Consider the following 17,067-nt stretch of genomic DNA (forward strand, 5'->3'; position numbering starts at 1 on the left):
ATAACATTCTCTTCGCAGCCTCCCTGGAATTGATAATGAGATTCCTGATTCTATTTCTTGTATGCAGATGGAGCGATTCAGGCAACTAGCTCCAGAGGTGGCAGATTCTCTACACCAGAGGTGGCAGATTCTCTACACCTGATGCTAACGGACATATGGAATATTGGCAGGGAAAATTAGTTCTGGCTTTGGGATTGTCATTGACGCCTGCATCAAAGAAAACCTGTGTTGGGGCGGCCAATGAATTTATGACAGTCCACAGATGCTCAGGGTTGGCTGACCGGTACCCTGTGTCTGTTATACATTTCTTACAGTTTTGTGTGTCCTTACATGATAAAGGATTAACAGTTTTGTCTAGACAGAACAGGCTTTCGGCTATAACCTTTTGGCTACAGCCATGGTACTTCAAGTGATTTTAGGATACATAAGCTACTGGAATGATGGTACAGGGAAGCTATAATAACTAAGGACCCACACAAGCTTCTGTCACCCAATACTTTAAAGGGTCTCAGTGTTATTTGGCCATCTCTATCCACTTCCTCTTATAAGGCAATGCTTTTCCATGCAGCCACACTAAATGCCTTTTTTGGCATGCTGAGGATAAGCGAGCTAGTGGTAGCTTCAAGACAAGATTTCTCCAATAAGGCCCTGTTATTTCAAGATGTTACTCTATCCGAGCAGTCTATTTTCCTTTTTATCCATTCCTCCAAATCAGACCAGGAAAAAAATGACAAGGTGCTGCAACTACTATCATTCAGTGATAAATAGCTCTGTCCTGTTAGAGCTTTAGACAAATTCCTACAAGTTAAAGGGCATACCCCTGGCCCTTTGTTATGCTATTTGGATGGGCTACCAATCACCAGGTTCCAGTTTTGTTCAGTTCCAGAAAGAATATTAAATTGTTTATGCTTTAACGGAGTTGTATTTGCCACATACTCCTTTTGTATAGGGGCTGCATCTACAGTGGCTGCCTTGGGCGTACATCAACGAGATATGCAGAGGATCGGTCGATGAAATCTCAGGTCTATGGGTCATGTTTGCGACCTCTGACTTATTGATGGTGTTTTTGTATGATCTGTTTCAGATGCAGTACACCCTGTGATGAGACACCATGTGTGGATCTGCGGACACATCATGGTGTTCTGTGTGGTCCGCCAAGCCAGGAGGTGCCATTTTGGAAGCCAGCTGGGGCTATCAGATAAGGCCATTGTTGAATGGAAAGAAAAACGTGTCCTGTGGTGGCACGGGCTACTGTCTTTGGCGAAGGCCAGTTTCTGCTCCCTCTTGTTTTGGAGATACATTTGGGAGGCAATGATTTGGTTTAAGCCATTCATGACATGCGGTGCATTCATGAGAGATGGCATTTTGTTATGCTGTTAGAGTCGGCAAAGCTGCCACACCAAGTTTGGGGCGGTGGAGGTGATCCACGCCTTTACAATAGGGCCTGTAAAAGGGCCAACAATAAGATCTGCAAGGCTATGAATGGAGGACTGGGTTTCTACCTGGTTCACGATGATATCATGTTGCTTAAGCCTGAGCTCTACTGAGCGGATGGCATCCACGTTTTTGAAGTGGGGAACCAGCTCTTTCTTCGAGATCTGCAAGCAGGGGTTTTGGCTGTTTGGCCAGCCTTGTGGGGGATAGGGGCTAAGCGGACGCTTGCCCCTTATCTGTGGCATAGGCGGGGGGAGATAGATGTTTCGGTGAACACCTCGGCACCCTCCTAAAGGGTGAAGCTAGGTCTCTGGAAATCACGTTTAGGTCTTGCGAGTAAACGTGAAGGGAAAGAGACTTGCCTTGGGGCTGGCTTGAGATTTAAACCCTCACTTAAGTCTGGCGAGTTAAGTGGGGGAGTCTTGGGTTGGCCTTCCGGATGCCGGCCGGGGAGCAACCCAAAGTATGGATTGCCCTTGGGGCACAGGTGTTTTCGCCCTTTGGAAGCTGGGGAATTGGTCTTGGAGCAGACCATCTGCCAGCTGTTCCTACACAAGGTTCTCCCCCCTGGTTTTTTGCAGTTCTCGAAGAAATAAGTTTAAATAAGTTGAGTTAAATAAAGTTGCCCATTGTATAACCCAGTTCTCTGTGTCTGGTCTCATTATTAATGAGTTGGTCAGCAATGCTTCTCCCCGACCATTTGGGCTGGGGAGGAGATTTTGCTGGCCTCTCATTAGAGACCAGCATGTTAAAGGAAAACAGCATGCTCTGCTGGCTGTTGGGAGAGGAGGGGGCGGGGTTTAGCTTGCTTGGGGCTTCCCTGCCCAAACTCCTCTCACTTGGCTTCAAACGCTGGCCCACCCTCCCACCTCGACATCAGTGTGAAAATTAATTCTGGTCGCCTCGGGGCCGGGTAGGAATTTTCTCCCCTTTCCAAGGGTTTTTTCGCCTACCCCACACTGTTGGTTGAGGACTTTGACAATTGGCATGGGTGTGGTCATAAATAGGTTCCACGCATAGGCGGGGGGAGATAGATGTTTCGGTGAACACCTCGGCACCCTCCTAAAGGGTGAAGCTAGGTCTCTGGAAATCACGTTTAGGTCTTGCGAGTAAACGTGAAGGGAAAGAGACTTGCCTTGGGGCTGGCTTGAGATTTAAACCCTCACTTAAGTCTGGCGAGTTAAGTGGGGGAGTCTTGGGTTGGCCTTCCGGATGCCGGCCGGGGAGCAACCCAAAGTATGGATTGCCCTTGGGGCACAGGTGTTTTCGCCCTTTGGAAGCTGGGGAATTGGTCTTGGAGCAGACCATCTGCCAGCTGTTCCTACACAAGGTTCTCCCCCCTGGTTTTTTGCAGTTCTCGAAGAAATAAGTTTAAATAAGTTGAGTTAAATAAAGTTGCCCATTGTATAACCCAGTTCTCTGTGTCTGGTCTCATTATTAATGAGTTGGTCAGCAAACAGCACAACCACATGTGTTCAAGTGATCTTCTCTCCTTAGTTTTTGTTATCAGTGCCAGTCAAGGGTATATAAAAACAGCCTGACTAATTTATTCTGTCTTTGATTATTATTATTATTATTATTTTCCAAACATGCTGTGAATTCATTCTTTCTCAACAAATGTCAGCAGAATAGAAAGGAGGCCAAGTCTCTTGGTAGATGGACATCTTCCCTCCTTTAGTGTTGGACTCTTGTTTGGTTCATCCTCAATTCTCCTTGGTTATCTTTTTCTTAGCCCCTCACTTCTTCAACATTTCCCTAAGCCGTTAGCTTCCTTCCATCTGTTGCAGATGGGTCTACAGTTTTGGGTCTACAGATCCTGGATGATAATTGACCACTGATTATGCTGTTTTAAGATAATGGGACTTGCAATCTAGCAACATCTGGGAAGTAAAACCTAGGAAAAGCTAATAATGTCTGGTGCCCTGTTAGTGACTAACACAAGTGTAAATTCCCCTAATGAAACAGATGGACCATTTTGTTAAATGCAGAAATTCATATTCAGTTGAAGTTTCAAAAGACAGTTGTATGTGCAGTGTCATAGTGCATATGTTGCAGTTGACTTTGTCTAACCCCTATCAGCATTGGTTTGGCCCAGTGCATGTGGAAGGAAGGCTCTGTGCTTGCTGGTTGAGTTTATTTGGAGAAAGAGAGTTGGAGCTGGAGAAGATTTGCAATTGCTAGGGCTAAGGAGTAGGCCCTTTTCACCTTAAATATTTTTTCAGTTACATATCTAGGAATGTAAAGAGTGAAAAGAAAACCCCAAAGACTTTAAAATCACCGTAAGTCAGAAACAACTGGAAGGCACACAACACTTCGGGAGTGAAATCTTGATAGTGTAATGTCTATATTCCATTTGCTTCTATTTTGTATTTTTATTTAGAGCTTTAAGATTGCACCAAATTTTGCTGAAATATTGAGCAGTGCAGGCAGAAAAGACCTGTAATCAAGTCCTGCATTGACACTTCCTTGGATGCATGGAACTTTGCAGACGGTGCATATGTGCCAAATTTTAATATATAATTTCTTATAATATTGTTAAAATGTTTATACAGGTTGAGTCACCCTTATCCAAAATGCTTAGGACAGATGTGTTCTTGATTCTGGATGGTTTTTTTTTTTTTTGTGGGGGGGTAATCTGAAATATTTGCATATACATTATAGGACATCTTGAAGATGGGATTTAAGTCTAAACTTGAAATTTATTTAAGTTTCATATATATCTTATACACATAGCCTGAAGATAATTTTAATTTAATTTAAATATTTCAAATAATTTTGTGCATGAAACAACATTTGTATACACTGAAACATCAGAAAACAAAAGTGTCACTATCTCAGCCATTCATGTGGATAATTTCTGATTTTGGAATATTTCAGTTTTCAAAATTCCAGTTAAGGGAGACTCAACCTCTACTGAAATATAAAGAGCATTTGTGTTTGCAATATTAAATTATAGATGACCACACAGAACCCAGAAAGAGGTGCATTTGTACATACAGATGCACATCATGCCTTGACTCCTGGACTGACATGAACATATTGTAACCACAAATTTGTGTTCTTTTCACCTTCCTTGTGCAGTGTTGCAACAAACTAATGCACAATTACCACATAATTCCAGAGTGTAAATTTACAATCCTTGATGAGGTATCTCAGTCATAGTTTTCTTCACTATCCCCTCTCCTCTTCCTTTTTAAAATCTTCAGTTTAAAAGGAATATTTTATTCTTTCTGGATGTACTCCCTTTACATAATGAATAAATATGTTCAGACTGTTCCTTGGTCATTATTTTAGTCTTTCCTTCAGTCCCCAGCTTTCCATGCCTTTTTTCTGTATTTAAAATTTGTATGGTATCACAGCAGCATAACCAATGGCTAATGAAGCCTCACAAACTGACAGGTTATCAGCCAAATTACCAAGAGCAAAGTGCTAAGGTTGCAGTTTCTTAGTTTTCCATGTTTTAAGGGGAAATATAATTCATATCTCTCTGTCATCCACACAGAAGCCCTGGATCCAGTATGATAATATAGATCATTAATGTAACATGGGGAAAAGCACATGGTGTGAGTTCATAAAAAGACATGCCTACCCCAAGTTTCGAAGCTAGCAAGACAAACAAAACCATTCAAGTGCCTATAACAAATCCAGGTAAACTATCACACTGTTCCTGATGAACAAGTTCTGTTCCACAAGCAAAGTTTTAGACAGACACCTCTCATTTTATGTGCATTGTCAACAGAATTTCATTTTAACATAGAAACCTCTTATAAATAAAATAAATAAATTGTTTATTTCTAGCCCGCCTTTCCATGAGATCAAGGCGGGTTACAACATCATAGAGCAACAAACGATAAATATCAACAATACAATATAAAACAAAATCAGAGATTAAAACAAGGAATTAAAAACACAGATTAAAAACCTTACAAAAACTAGCCAAAGTGCAGGTGCAAAAGGAGAGGGGGGGGGAGAAAAAGCGATTACAACTGGGGGAAAGCTTGTTCGAAGAGAAAGGTTTTGAGTCTCTTCCTGAATTGGTCGAGGGAGGGGGTCAAGCGGAGCTCTTCGGGAAGCGAATTCCATAACTGTGGGGCTGAGATAGAAAACGCCCTCTGTGCAGTTGTAGAGCGTTTCAAGGGTGGAACCCTCAGAAATTGCTTCCCGGTTGACCCGAGTGTGCGGGGCGGACTATATGGGGAGAGGCGGTCCTCCAAGTACCCTGGGCCCAAGCCATTTATGTCCTTCTTCAACTTGCATCAGCATGAGCAATGATGCTAAAACCATCCTGGACAGACATACAAGCTTTGATCCAGACAAACTGGAAGTCGTCTTAGCTTTACAGAAACTGCAGCAAAGAGTGGGGGAGTTCTAATTTGATTTGGTGTCCTTATCTCCAATAGCGGGAAAATCAACCTAATCAGAAAGACAATCTACTGTTATCATTAACTTTCCCTCCAGGGAATGTTTTAACTGCTAATATAATTTTAGATAAACACTGCTTTTCTTTTGAGAGTCAAACTATACAAAATGATGGACAGCTCTACCCTTCATAAAATAGACACAGGAACACAAGAAGCTGCTTTACACTAGAATGAGATCAATGGCCTGGTTGTGTTGACTTCAACTAGCAAGAACTCTCCACTGTTTCAATTTTCCCAGCTGTAGTTGGAGACATCAGGAATTATATCTGAAACCTTTTGAATTCGAAGCCACATGTTCTGTTACTACATTATAGACATTCCCAGAAACAATGGAATTCTGGTTCTTTACAGAAAAATTAGTGAAGATTTGGAAGGCAAGATATCATTTATAATTTGTATGTGTGTGTATAAAGGGTACAAAGAGCGCTGTGGCCTTTAGCTATGAAGGTCAAACTAGATCATCATTGTTGAAATGGGGACAATTTCCCCTCTGTCTCTGTAGTTCATTTGCTTGAATAAAAACCACTCACTCCTGAAGTTATTTGGGTAGGAAATTAAATACACATAGTTTTTCTGTTTGGTTTTTTTCCTAAGGGGGACAGTTTGTGGGAAGGTTTCATTGGAAAAATGGTGGGTGGTGGTGGTGGTGAAATCTCTCCATAATCCTGATTTCAATCTTCTAATATTAAAAGGTATGGACAGATGGCCACTCAACCTCTCCTTAAAAAACCTCCTACAAATGAAAGCCCGAAAACCTCCAAGTCGTCCATTCCACTGTCAAACCGTTCTTACCACCAAGAAGTCCTTCATGATAGTTAATTTGGAATCATCTTCCTTCCAGTTGAATCTGAGTCCTGCCATCTGGAGCAGCAGTAAACAAGATTCCTTCATCTCATTTCTATGTGACACCTCATGGACACTCACCATATTCTGACACACTCTATGACAAGTGTCTTTCTTAGTACATGTTCGTATGTTTCCTTCTCACTTATTTATTTATTTGCCATCCTGTCTTTCTCCTGGTACTGGAACTTAATGTGGCTCACAATATGATTGAAAAGGTTATGGGCAGAGTCCTATCTTACATATGTGTAAAGAATGTATGTCCAATGTGGAACATTTGCATTCATCTTAAGTTGCAGAAGTGGAGCTGCACATTTTGCACATTTTATTGTGCAATACTACCATGCTATAGAAGGATTACACAGCACAATAAATATCTAACTACAGTATCCTAGTGTAGTATAGCAGCCTACAATTTAGATGTAAGCTATTACTATGTGAAGATTCTTATATCCTGAGAAGATGCCATGACCTCTCCATAGACCATCTATAAACCAGAAACCTTCCATTTGAAGAATAAAGTGAAATGCCAGTTGCCTGACATTTCATTTTGTTCTTCGAAAGGCAGGATTCTGGTTTGCAGATGGTCTATAGATAAAGTCCTGGGACATCTTCTCAGGCTATAAGAACATTCTCATAGTATATGTGTATGAAAATATACGTTCTTTCAGAAATCATTCTCACTGTCTTAAAAAGAAAAGTGGGAGTTTGAGCCTGTCAATAGCAGGCAACTCTAGAACTGCAGAAAAGTCAAGCCTGGTAAAATTTGGATGGTACAAAATAAAAATGAACTACTAAGGCATAAAGAACAATAAGGACTTACTTCTTATACAGGATTCATGCTGTGCAAACATGAAAACCTTCCTGTCAGTAGTAATGAACAAGGATCAAGTTAATTCCAGGCTAAGCTCTGAATGAACATATACTGTATCAAATCAAATCATCTTTTCAAAGCCCGGACTTTGTAATGTTCTCACAGTGCTCAAATATTTATAAGCTACAGCAAGTATCTTACTGTGTTTGCATGTTTTATGGCTTTGTCTAATACCTTTTCTTACGAGTTTGAGTGTGTCGGTGCACATGCGTGCAAAGGATGCTCAACGGAGCTTCTGGAAACAGAACAACAACTGAAAATAATCCTATATCCCAATCCTAAATACATGTCCTTGAAATTAATTCCAAAATGAGTGCAATTAAGAAAGAGAATTATTCCAACCATCACACATCTACACATGCTAAATTTAAAATAAGCACCTGCTTGGCACACATACAGGTTTATTCCACGTCAAGCGATTTTGTCTATATAGGACAGAATTCTCCACACTGAGAGAGATCAATCCTCCAGTATCTCAGGCAGAAAGGTCTTTGCTATACACAAGACCAACAGTTTTAATAAGATGTTCAAGGTTTTCCTAGAATATGAGGTTGAAAGTTTTCATGGCCGGCATCCATAGTTTTTTGTGGGTTTTTTGGGCTATGTGACTATGTTCTAGAAGAGTTTATTCCTGATGTTTCGCCGGCATCTGTGGGTGGCATCTTTAGAGAATGCTGGCATGGAAGTGAGTGGGATACACACACACACACACACACACACACAGACGTAGAGTCACACAGCCAGGAATAAACTCTTCTAGAACATGGCCACATAGCCCAAAGAAATCCACAAAAACTATCTGCCCAGAATCCTTGGTTTTCCCTGATAACCCCTTGACCTCAGTTCAATCCATCATAACCCAGGGGTGACTTGTGGATCTGTTGCTGTGGTGGCAGCAAATCCACCCCACCATACCCGATGTGGGTTGTATGGTAGTGTAATCCAGTATCCTTAACACGATGCCCTGCTGTGTGACACAGAAAATGTGTTACAAATGGAGTGGTTACTATGTGGAATTCACTGGCATATCCCTAGCAGCCAAAAGTCCTGTTGTGAAAAAATACCAGAACTGTAATCTCTAGCTGTTGGTTTTGATGTTATATAGGGATTCATAGAATTCTTGCAAATTTTCTCACCTTCAGGGATAACATTTGTTTTTATATCTTATTTAAAATGGTCAACAGATATAAGCTTTTTTTACTCATGAACAATAACAAAAGAGATACAATTGGCCCACCTCTTCTACAGGCTTGCCTTTCACGGACTTGAGCTCATGCAGAAGGCAAGTCCCAATAGAAACAATGGGGCATACGCCTGTGACGCGCGCACCACAACACACCATGGGAGCGTGCCTCATTATCCTTAATGGGATTTGAGCTTATGCTCAATTCTCCTTACACGGGTGTGTATGTCTGGAATGGGTCCCTTGCGTAAGGGGTGGGGGTGACTGTACTGCCTTTTCATTAGTAAGAGTATTGTGCAAAACAAAATGTATTTTCCATAAATTCCAGTGTACATTTCACAAGACACTCCAATGCATTTTGTGCAAAGGAAATGTATTTTGCACAAAATCTTCATAAAATTTCTGCAACAACTCTTCTTGAAATGTAAGAAATTCATGTAAAAGGACCAACTAGGCAAAAAGATGTATCAGACACCTTGCGATGATGAAAGAAGTCTAATTTCAAGGACAGGTCATTGTAATCTTATGTATGTGGCTTATAATTGTTTGCAATATGCAGTGGCAACCTGTCTTCTGAAGTTAGTGAATTAATTGATAGCAGTTTTTATGAAGGCTTCCAAGCAGAAGGTGCTGGTTTTCATGTAGGAACATAAAAATTGGTGCAATGTGATCTAGTCGTGATCTAGACAAAATTAACTGCTTTTAAATTCCACTCTTAAAAGTGTTTTTGAACTCCTTGGAAAATGCATATATGGATCAATCATTCAGTAGTCTGCCAAATAATAAATTTTGTAGCTGAAATCTGAGTAGTCTTTCTTTTGTCTTTCTTGAAGAAAATCACTATATTTTAGGATGCAGCAGCACTGCTGTTAACAAAACCGATCTACTTATTTTATGCATCAGGATCATATTTCACCTTTGTATTATAAAGTACTGACAAGGGAGGTCAACAAAATAAAAATAAATCTGTTGAACTCTAATAAAGAAGCTATTAAAACAAAAGGGACACTACTGCAGATAAAGAAAACATTAGGGCCAACATGGAGCCAGTAAACAGCCTCAATTGTGTAGGAGGAGCATTATGTTCTGCCCACATGATATACTGGGGCTGTGGTCAACTTCATTGGCCCCCAATCAATTTCTGGACCAAATTAAATAACTGGTGATGACCAGAGCTTTTTAAATAATGTTACCCGTTGAATTTTCAAAAATTAATTTCTCACCACCAACACTAATAACTGAAGTAATTTAATTGGTGAAATTGCCATTGATTGACTTGTTATTTAAACTGTTACTTTTGAAGAAGATTCAAGGATTTACAGAGAACAGCACTGCAGTTTTTGTTGTTGACTGAACAGTCCTATTGTGTTACTAGTACCTTTATAGCAGGACATTTTCTACTGTACTTTCCAGTCTTCTTCAATTGCCCCCCAATTCAGGTATTCTTTTGCTGGATCTACTGTCTAGCAACAGTGCCATGTCATGCATTTCCCCTGAATGTAATCCTTCTGCTTAGGCTCCCTGTCTTACTGAATATTGCAGGAGAGAGGACATCAGTTTCAACAAATTCTAAAGTTCTAAAACTAATTAACTCATTAAAAATGAGATTACCTTCAGCATGAATCAGGAAATCTAGAAAAATTGAACTAGTTAACTTAAGAAGTTAATTGACTCATTATTCCCCTGCTCTCAGGTTGTCCTTTAAAGCTCTGAACAGAGAGTATCTAAAAGAACATGGCCTCCAGTATGTACCTGACTGTCCTCTTAAATCATCTTTAGAGACTTTTCTGCAGGTGTAACTGCAGAATAAAATTCAGTGGGTGGCTATGGGAGGACAGAGGGCTTTCCCAGTTATGGCATCCTTTTATCTAGGGATGCAAATCTTTTCTTATCTCATTATTATCCTGGACAACTATTTTTCTTATTTCATTTCTGAATGCAAGAATGCAAACCCTAAACAGTTTTTTCCCCAGCAGGTGAGAGTCCTATAATTTCTATGCATTGTCTGTCCCCCCCCCCCCCCCCACACACACACATTTTAGGACTTTTCTGTTACAATTTTGGAAAAGTTCTTGTTTCCAAAACTGAGGATTTGCACAAAAATGTTATGTATAAAAATCCATATATATATATTTACACATAATTGATTTATTTTGGCAAAAGAAAGAAAGAAAGAAAGGAAAAATGAAAACAATAATGACAAAATGTGTTGTTAAAAATATCACAGTGGTTGACAATATTACTGATTCAATATCAAGGCACAGTTTTATCTTTTTGGTGTCAGTTGGAGGCATTTCTTTTCTGTTTTGCATTGTAGAGCCAATGTCTTTCACTTTATAGAAAATGTTTTTGGCATCTGTAAAAACTGAAATGGCTTATTCTATTCCAAAATTAACATAATAGGCTCATACATTTACGTTCCCTTTGAGGTCCCTATACCATGTTGGTGCATTCTGGACCAACTGGAGTTTCTGGAGACTCATCAGAGGCCATCCCACTTTGGACATGTTGCAGTAGGCCATGATGTAACCAGAACCTCTATCACTGTTTCACTGTATAGCCATCCCTCTGTTCAAATACTCCTCAGTATATTTCAACAAGGATACAAAGGTTGCTTACCATCAGTTCGGAGTGTCAGTGGTGTGGGAGGGCTGAGGACTCTGGCATTGGTTACTGTGTTCTTCACCAGGCAGATATAGCTCCCTACATCCGATGGCTGTACTTTGGATATGTAGAGATTGCCTGTTTCCTGAGAAATGAAGCGCCGGCTGTCTTCTGCCACAAAGGAGGGGAACTCATTAAACACCCAGCTATAGATAATCTCTGAAAAATAAAAAGTGCAGTGGGTTTTCAAAAGGTGATTGTAAACCAACTGACATTGCTAATTGAAAAAAATGAAAGTGGGCCAAAGCCATTTTTTTTTTTTACAGGAGGATAGATTTTACCTGAACGTTAGAAGAAACATCTCTTTCCCTGAATGTCTTCAAAAAAGAGTCTGGACAGGTATCTGTTGGGAATGCTCTAGCTGGAGTTACTTCATTGAGTGTGTATATGGGGGGGGGGGGGGGGTTGGACTCAATGGCCCAACTATGATTCTTTTAGAAATCTAAGTCATCTATCAAAACTTTGCTGTGGCAAGCTGCATGTCTATTAGTGTAGAGGTAAACAACTTTTATGCCCCAGTAACTTGGACTACCAAAAAATAAAACAAAAAAGCAAAGTCGTTGGAACTCCACTCCTGGTTTTCAAAAATTAGTTTTAAATTTATATATATATAGGGAGGCCTCGAAACCAACTGATAAAAGTTCAGTCTGGGGTTTCTCGACATGTTAAGAGTCACAAAAACATCTTGGTGGACCTCAGTTTACTACCCCAATCTTAAGTCTATTACAGAGATATTGCTCCAATAAAGCCACCAAGCACCAGGTAACATGTTCAGAAAGAGAGAGTAATTTCCAGTGCTTGTCTTACAAAGTGTGACCTCAAAACATGAAGAAATGAAATGGCAAAGTGGACTGGAAATCACTTCTGGTTTCAATTTGTCTTGTTTTGTTTTTAAAATTGCAACCCAATGTAGCCTGTAGAAGGTGCAGGAAAGTGAAATGGCTCTCCACCATTCTTAGCTGACCACATTATTTCATAGGACCAAGAACATCTTCCATGGATAACTTGAAAAACTTTTTAGTGAACTATCAGGAACTTAAAAAAAATCTCACGCAGATATGAAGCTTCCTTTCAATTAATGAGAGTATTGATCGACCTATTTAAGCTATCTGTTTGCTAGAATTGTTAACAGTAGCTATCAAAGATTGCAAGCAATGGTTTTACTCATCCTAGATACCTGAAATACTTTACCCAGGGTACTTTTAACCAGATAAGTCAAGGACTGAACCGGGGACCATCTAAATACAAAACATGTACACGATCTCTGCTCTGTGGTCTTTTCCATGGCTCCCCTAAAGTTCATATATATATAAGTACAAAGTATTAATCCTTGTTTAGTATATTTTAAGTGCTCACATCATTTTGCTTCCATTATCCTGTTAATCCTTTCTAAAGGTTCATCCCCAAAAGGCAGGGGGAGGATTTGGGTGTATCTGTCCTATCTAATTGTTTTAAAGGCCCAGCCTACCTAATTATTCTTATACCAGGATCTTAGTATTTAAGAGTGACCTCTTGCAGATGATCCTTTAGAAAGGAGAAATTAGTAAATACAGTGGGCCCTTCTTTTATGCAAGGGATCCATTCGGGATCCTCCCCCCACGTAAAAGAAAAAACATGTAAGCTCAAGCCACACTAGAAGTAATGGGGCATGTGCCCACCATGCAGTGCTGTGCGGCACCACACATGCGCCACGGATGCACCATGGTTACTTCTTCTGGGGGCGAGAGCCTTTTTTCCAGTGCAGCTTCCAGTATATGCTGGAAGCCGCGTATGATGTGGGCACACTGTATCTCACCAAACAAGAAGGCCAATGAGGAAAGAGATGCAAATGTTTTGATGAATATTTAGACAGAGCTTTTTGAAGAATAAATTCAAAAACATACTGAAGCCATCCATATCTGAGCACCCACTACTGCTTCAGCATGTTGTAAATAAGAGCAATTGGTGAAATTTACAAACTGCAATAGGAAACTCTATGGCTAGGAACCTATGTGCCTGTCTTAGCATGAAATTCAACTGCAATCTGTTAACTGACAACTACAAAATCCCTAGTATCCCTTCTTCTGGTTCTTTTAGCTTTAAAATAGACTTGGACTGCACAAAGCTCTTGAAACAGATGATCCCTTCACATGACAGCCATCTGATAGAGCCTCAGACACATGGCTTCTCTAATATTTAACCTTTGACTTTTGTTACATTCTTAGTGGCTGACATTTTATTTGTGTTAAATTAACAGGAATCAATAACAATATATATTTTTTTTAAAAAATAGTTTACTCCATCTGTTAAAATAGGTAATATTTTGTCTTCTAAGAAACGCTAAGACATATTTGTCTTTTGACAGATGATTCATCCACAGAAGGAATATCAGGAAGAGAGGCAAGATTTTACCTGCCATTTCTCCTATATTTTCCATGTGCTCATTCTACATGATTTCCAATAATTGGAGAAGCATTTTCATCTTCACAAGTTATTATTTTAATACTTTTTGGTTCAGTAACACTAACAAATAAAAATAAAACTCACAAAAGTTCTAAATGCCTTTCACAAATTACAAATCTGTACTAGTAGTAGTAGTAGTAGTCGTAGTGTGCCTTCAAATAATTTCTGACTTGGGGCGACATTAAGGAGAACCTATCTTGGAATTTTATTGTCTAGATTGGTTCCAACGGGTTTTACTTTTGCCTTCCTCTGAGGCTGAAAGAGTATGACTTGATCAAGGTCACCCAGTGAGTTTCCATGGCTGAATGGTGATTCTAACCCTTGTCTCCCAGTGTGCTACTCCAGCAATCAGACCATTACATCATGCTTGCTCTGCTTATATACAAATACATTGATTGTTTTACCATGAATTCAACACATAGCAACCACATTGCAATATTAATGGTGCTATTCTGTGCATATCTGTATCATTGGGTTTGGTAGGGTTTACTCCCAGACAGAATTGCATAAAATCTGGTTGCATGCAATAGGAATATCCCTCTTTTTTAAAAAAATATTTTACAAAAGGTAAAACATCACCATTATACTTTAAAAACATGAGCTAAAATACAGATTTCCAAAACTGGGGCCTCATTCAAAACTCCAAAACAAAATCTCCTGTGGTGCTGTGGTGGAACATGAGCATGAGAATTGGAGTTAACATATTCTCGACAAGAGGTAACCACTTTTCCTTGAACTGAGTGCAGTTCCTTGCCTCAGAGGTAGTGATTGGAGAAACCCATGTTTTTCTCCTCGTTAATTGAGAGCTTGAGGAGAACTTTAAAAAAAATATATTCGTTCCACAAATCCCTCTTTCAAAGGGTGATTTCTTCTCTCCCTTTCAGCCAGCGAAATATTTTTCACAGATTTCTCTGAATGACAATAAAAGACAAGGCGAATAATTACGCTAATTACTTTGCATTTCAAACTCAATTACCATGTCAAAAGGAAGTTTGGCAGAGGTTTAAACAACATTCCTATGCTTAAAAACCCTGAAGGCACACACACAAAAGGGGGGAGGGGAATCCCAGTCTCAAAAAATAAACTGTGAAGCCCCAACAAGAAATGCTAGAGTTGAGGGGACTCAAGGACCATCCAGTCCAACCCCTTCTGCTAGGAAGTAACACATAGGAATACATGGCATACTAGAGGGCATGTAGTCTGACCCCTGTTCAACATCAGGATGACACTGGAAGATGGGACAAACTGAGGGTTTTCTTGGCATAAAGAGGAGTTTTGCCATGGGATGCCCCTGAAGCTGAGATAGTGTGACCCTCACAGATGAGAAGGGGAGGGGTCGGGTGCCAAGTGGCAATGCTCTTCTGCCAAACAGGAATCCTCAATTAGGAGCAGAGTAGGGTGTGATGGCAAGAATTCTGCCATGAATAAAACCTACCATGAAGGAATACTTAGGAGTTGGAGTTGAAGCTGAGAGGATGTGACTTGCCCAAGGTCAGCCAGTGAATTTCAAGGGTGAACTGGGAGGCTAGAGTCCTGATCCCAGCTCAGCCATGTAAATCCACAGGGTGACATTGGGTAAGTCACACTCTCTCACTCATGGATATTCTGCACTCTCCTTGCCAATTATTATTGTTGTTGTTGTTGTTGTTGTTGTTGCATCACCATGGGAGAGATGCAGAGTTGGAGTTGAAGCTGAGAGGATGTGACTTGCCCAAGGTCAGCCAGTGAATTTCTAGGGTGAACTGGGAGGCTAGAGTCCTGATCCCAGCTCAGCCATGTAAATCCACAGGGTGACATTGGGTAAGTCACACTCTCTTACTCATGGATATTCTGCACTCTCCTTGCCAATTATTGTTGTTATTGTTGTTGTTGTTGCATCACCATGGGAGAGGTGCAGAGTTGGAGTTGAAGCTGAGAGGATGTGACTTGCCCAAGGTCAGCCAGTGAATTTCTAGGGTGAACTGGGAGGCTAGAGTCCTGATCCCAGCTCAGCCATGTAAATCCACAGGGTGACATTGGGTAAGTCACACTCTCTCACTCATGGATATTCTGCACTCTCCTTGCCAATTTTTATTATTATTGTTGTTGTTGTTGTTGTTGCATCACCATGGGAGAGGTGCAGAGTTGGAGTTGAAGCTGAGAGGATGTGACTTGCCCAAGGTCAGCCAGTGAATTTCTAGGGTGAACTGGGAGGCTAGAGTCCTGGTCCCAGCTCAGCCATGTAAATCCACAGGGTGACATTGGGTAAGTCACACTCTCTCACTCATGGATATTCTGCACTCTCCTTGCCAATTATTATTATTATTGTTGTTGTTGCATCACCATGGGAGAGGTGCAGAGTTGGAGTTGAAGCTGAGAGGATGTGACTTGCCCAAGGTCAGCCAGTGAATTTCTAGGGTGAACTGGGAGGCTAGAGTCCTGATCCCAGCTCAGCCATGTAAATCCACAGGGTGACATTGGGTAAGTCACACTCTCTCACTCATGGATATTCTGCACTCTCCTTGCCAATTATTATTATTGTTGTTGTTGTTGCATCACCATGGGAGAGGTGCAGAGTTGGAGTTGAAGCTGAGATTAAGTGAAATAATAATAATAATTTATGCCCAGCTCTTCAGACAAATGGCTATCAGAGCAGTTTACAAGACCTTTCCTGGCCTGCTAAGTTTTGAGACTTGAATTTCTTGTCTTCTGTAAGAATTTGAATGTCAGAGCATGGCATAAAGGGTAGAAGGCCTCACCTTTTGTTCTCTTTTGTTTTTCAAACCAAAATCTGCCTGAGCAAAGTTGGAGTGAGAATCATCCCAATAAAAGAAATAGCCTCCAGGATGAATGGTAGCTTTTCTTACACAAAATATGCAAATAGTGGCCATCGAGAGTCAGATGAAGGATTCTTCTCTCCCTTTCATTTCGAAATGACTAACAATCAAAATTCTTACTCATTGATAGAGAACTGCTCAGAATTTCTTCTCTCTAAAATGTTATCGAAATTGTCGAATTAGGCATATTTCTCCTAATTTTCACATATTTAATTTTCGAATTTTGGAGAATATTCTTTACATCTCTACTCAGAGGTTCTCCTGGCATCATCTGCAAGCTTCTCCATTAACCATCCTTCCCGGAAGTTCATCCACCATCGATCCATGGACAGATTACCTGTTTTCCAGTTTCTGGCAAGGATTAATCTAGCTATAGAAACTGAAAAGGAT

The 17,067-nt window shown here is 40.3% G+C and overlaps 1 protein-coding gene across 5 annotated transcripts in view; it reads right to left on the bottom strand.

The window, feature by feature from the left end:
* CNTN5 (contactin 5) overlaps positions 1 to 17,067 on the bottom strand; it is a 934,652-nt gene that overhangs the window by 207,955 nt on the left and 709,630 nt on the right. For all 5 annotated transcript variants that reach the window (XM_089512787.1, XM_089512786.1, XM_089512784.1 and 2 more), the window contains one exon: positions 11,375 to 11,578. In XM_089512787.1, the coding sequence (XP_089368913.1) occupies positions 11,375 to 11,578 (204 nt within the window). The remainder of the gene's footprint in view (positions 1 to 11,374; positions 11,579 to 17,067) is intronic.

This window comes from Sceloporus occidentalis, unplaced genomic scaffold (assembly GCF_023333645.1).
Source record: "Sceloporus occidentalis isolate IW3139 unplaced genomic scaffold, rSceOcc1.0.p SCAF_2, whole genome shotgun sequence".
In the NCBI taxonomy this organism is placed as follows: Eukaryota; Metazoa; Chordata; class Lepidosauria; order Squamata; family Phrynosomatidae; genus Sceloporus; species Sceloporus occidentalis.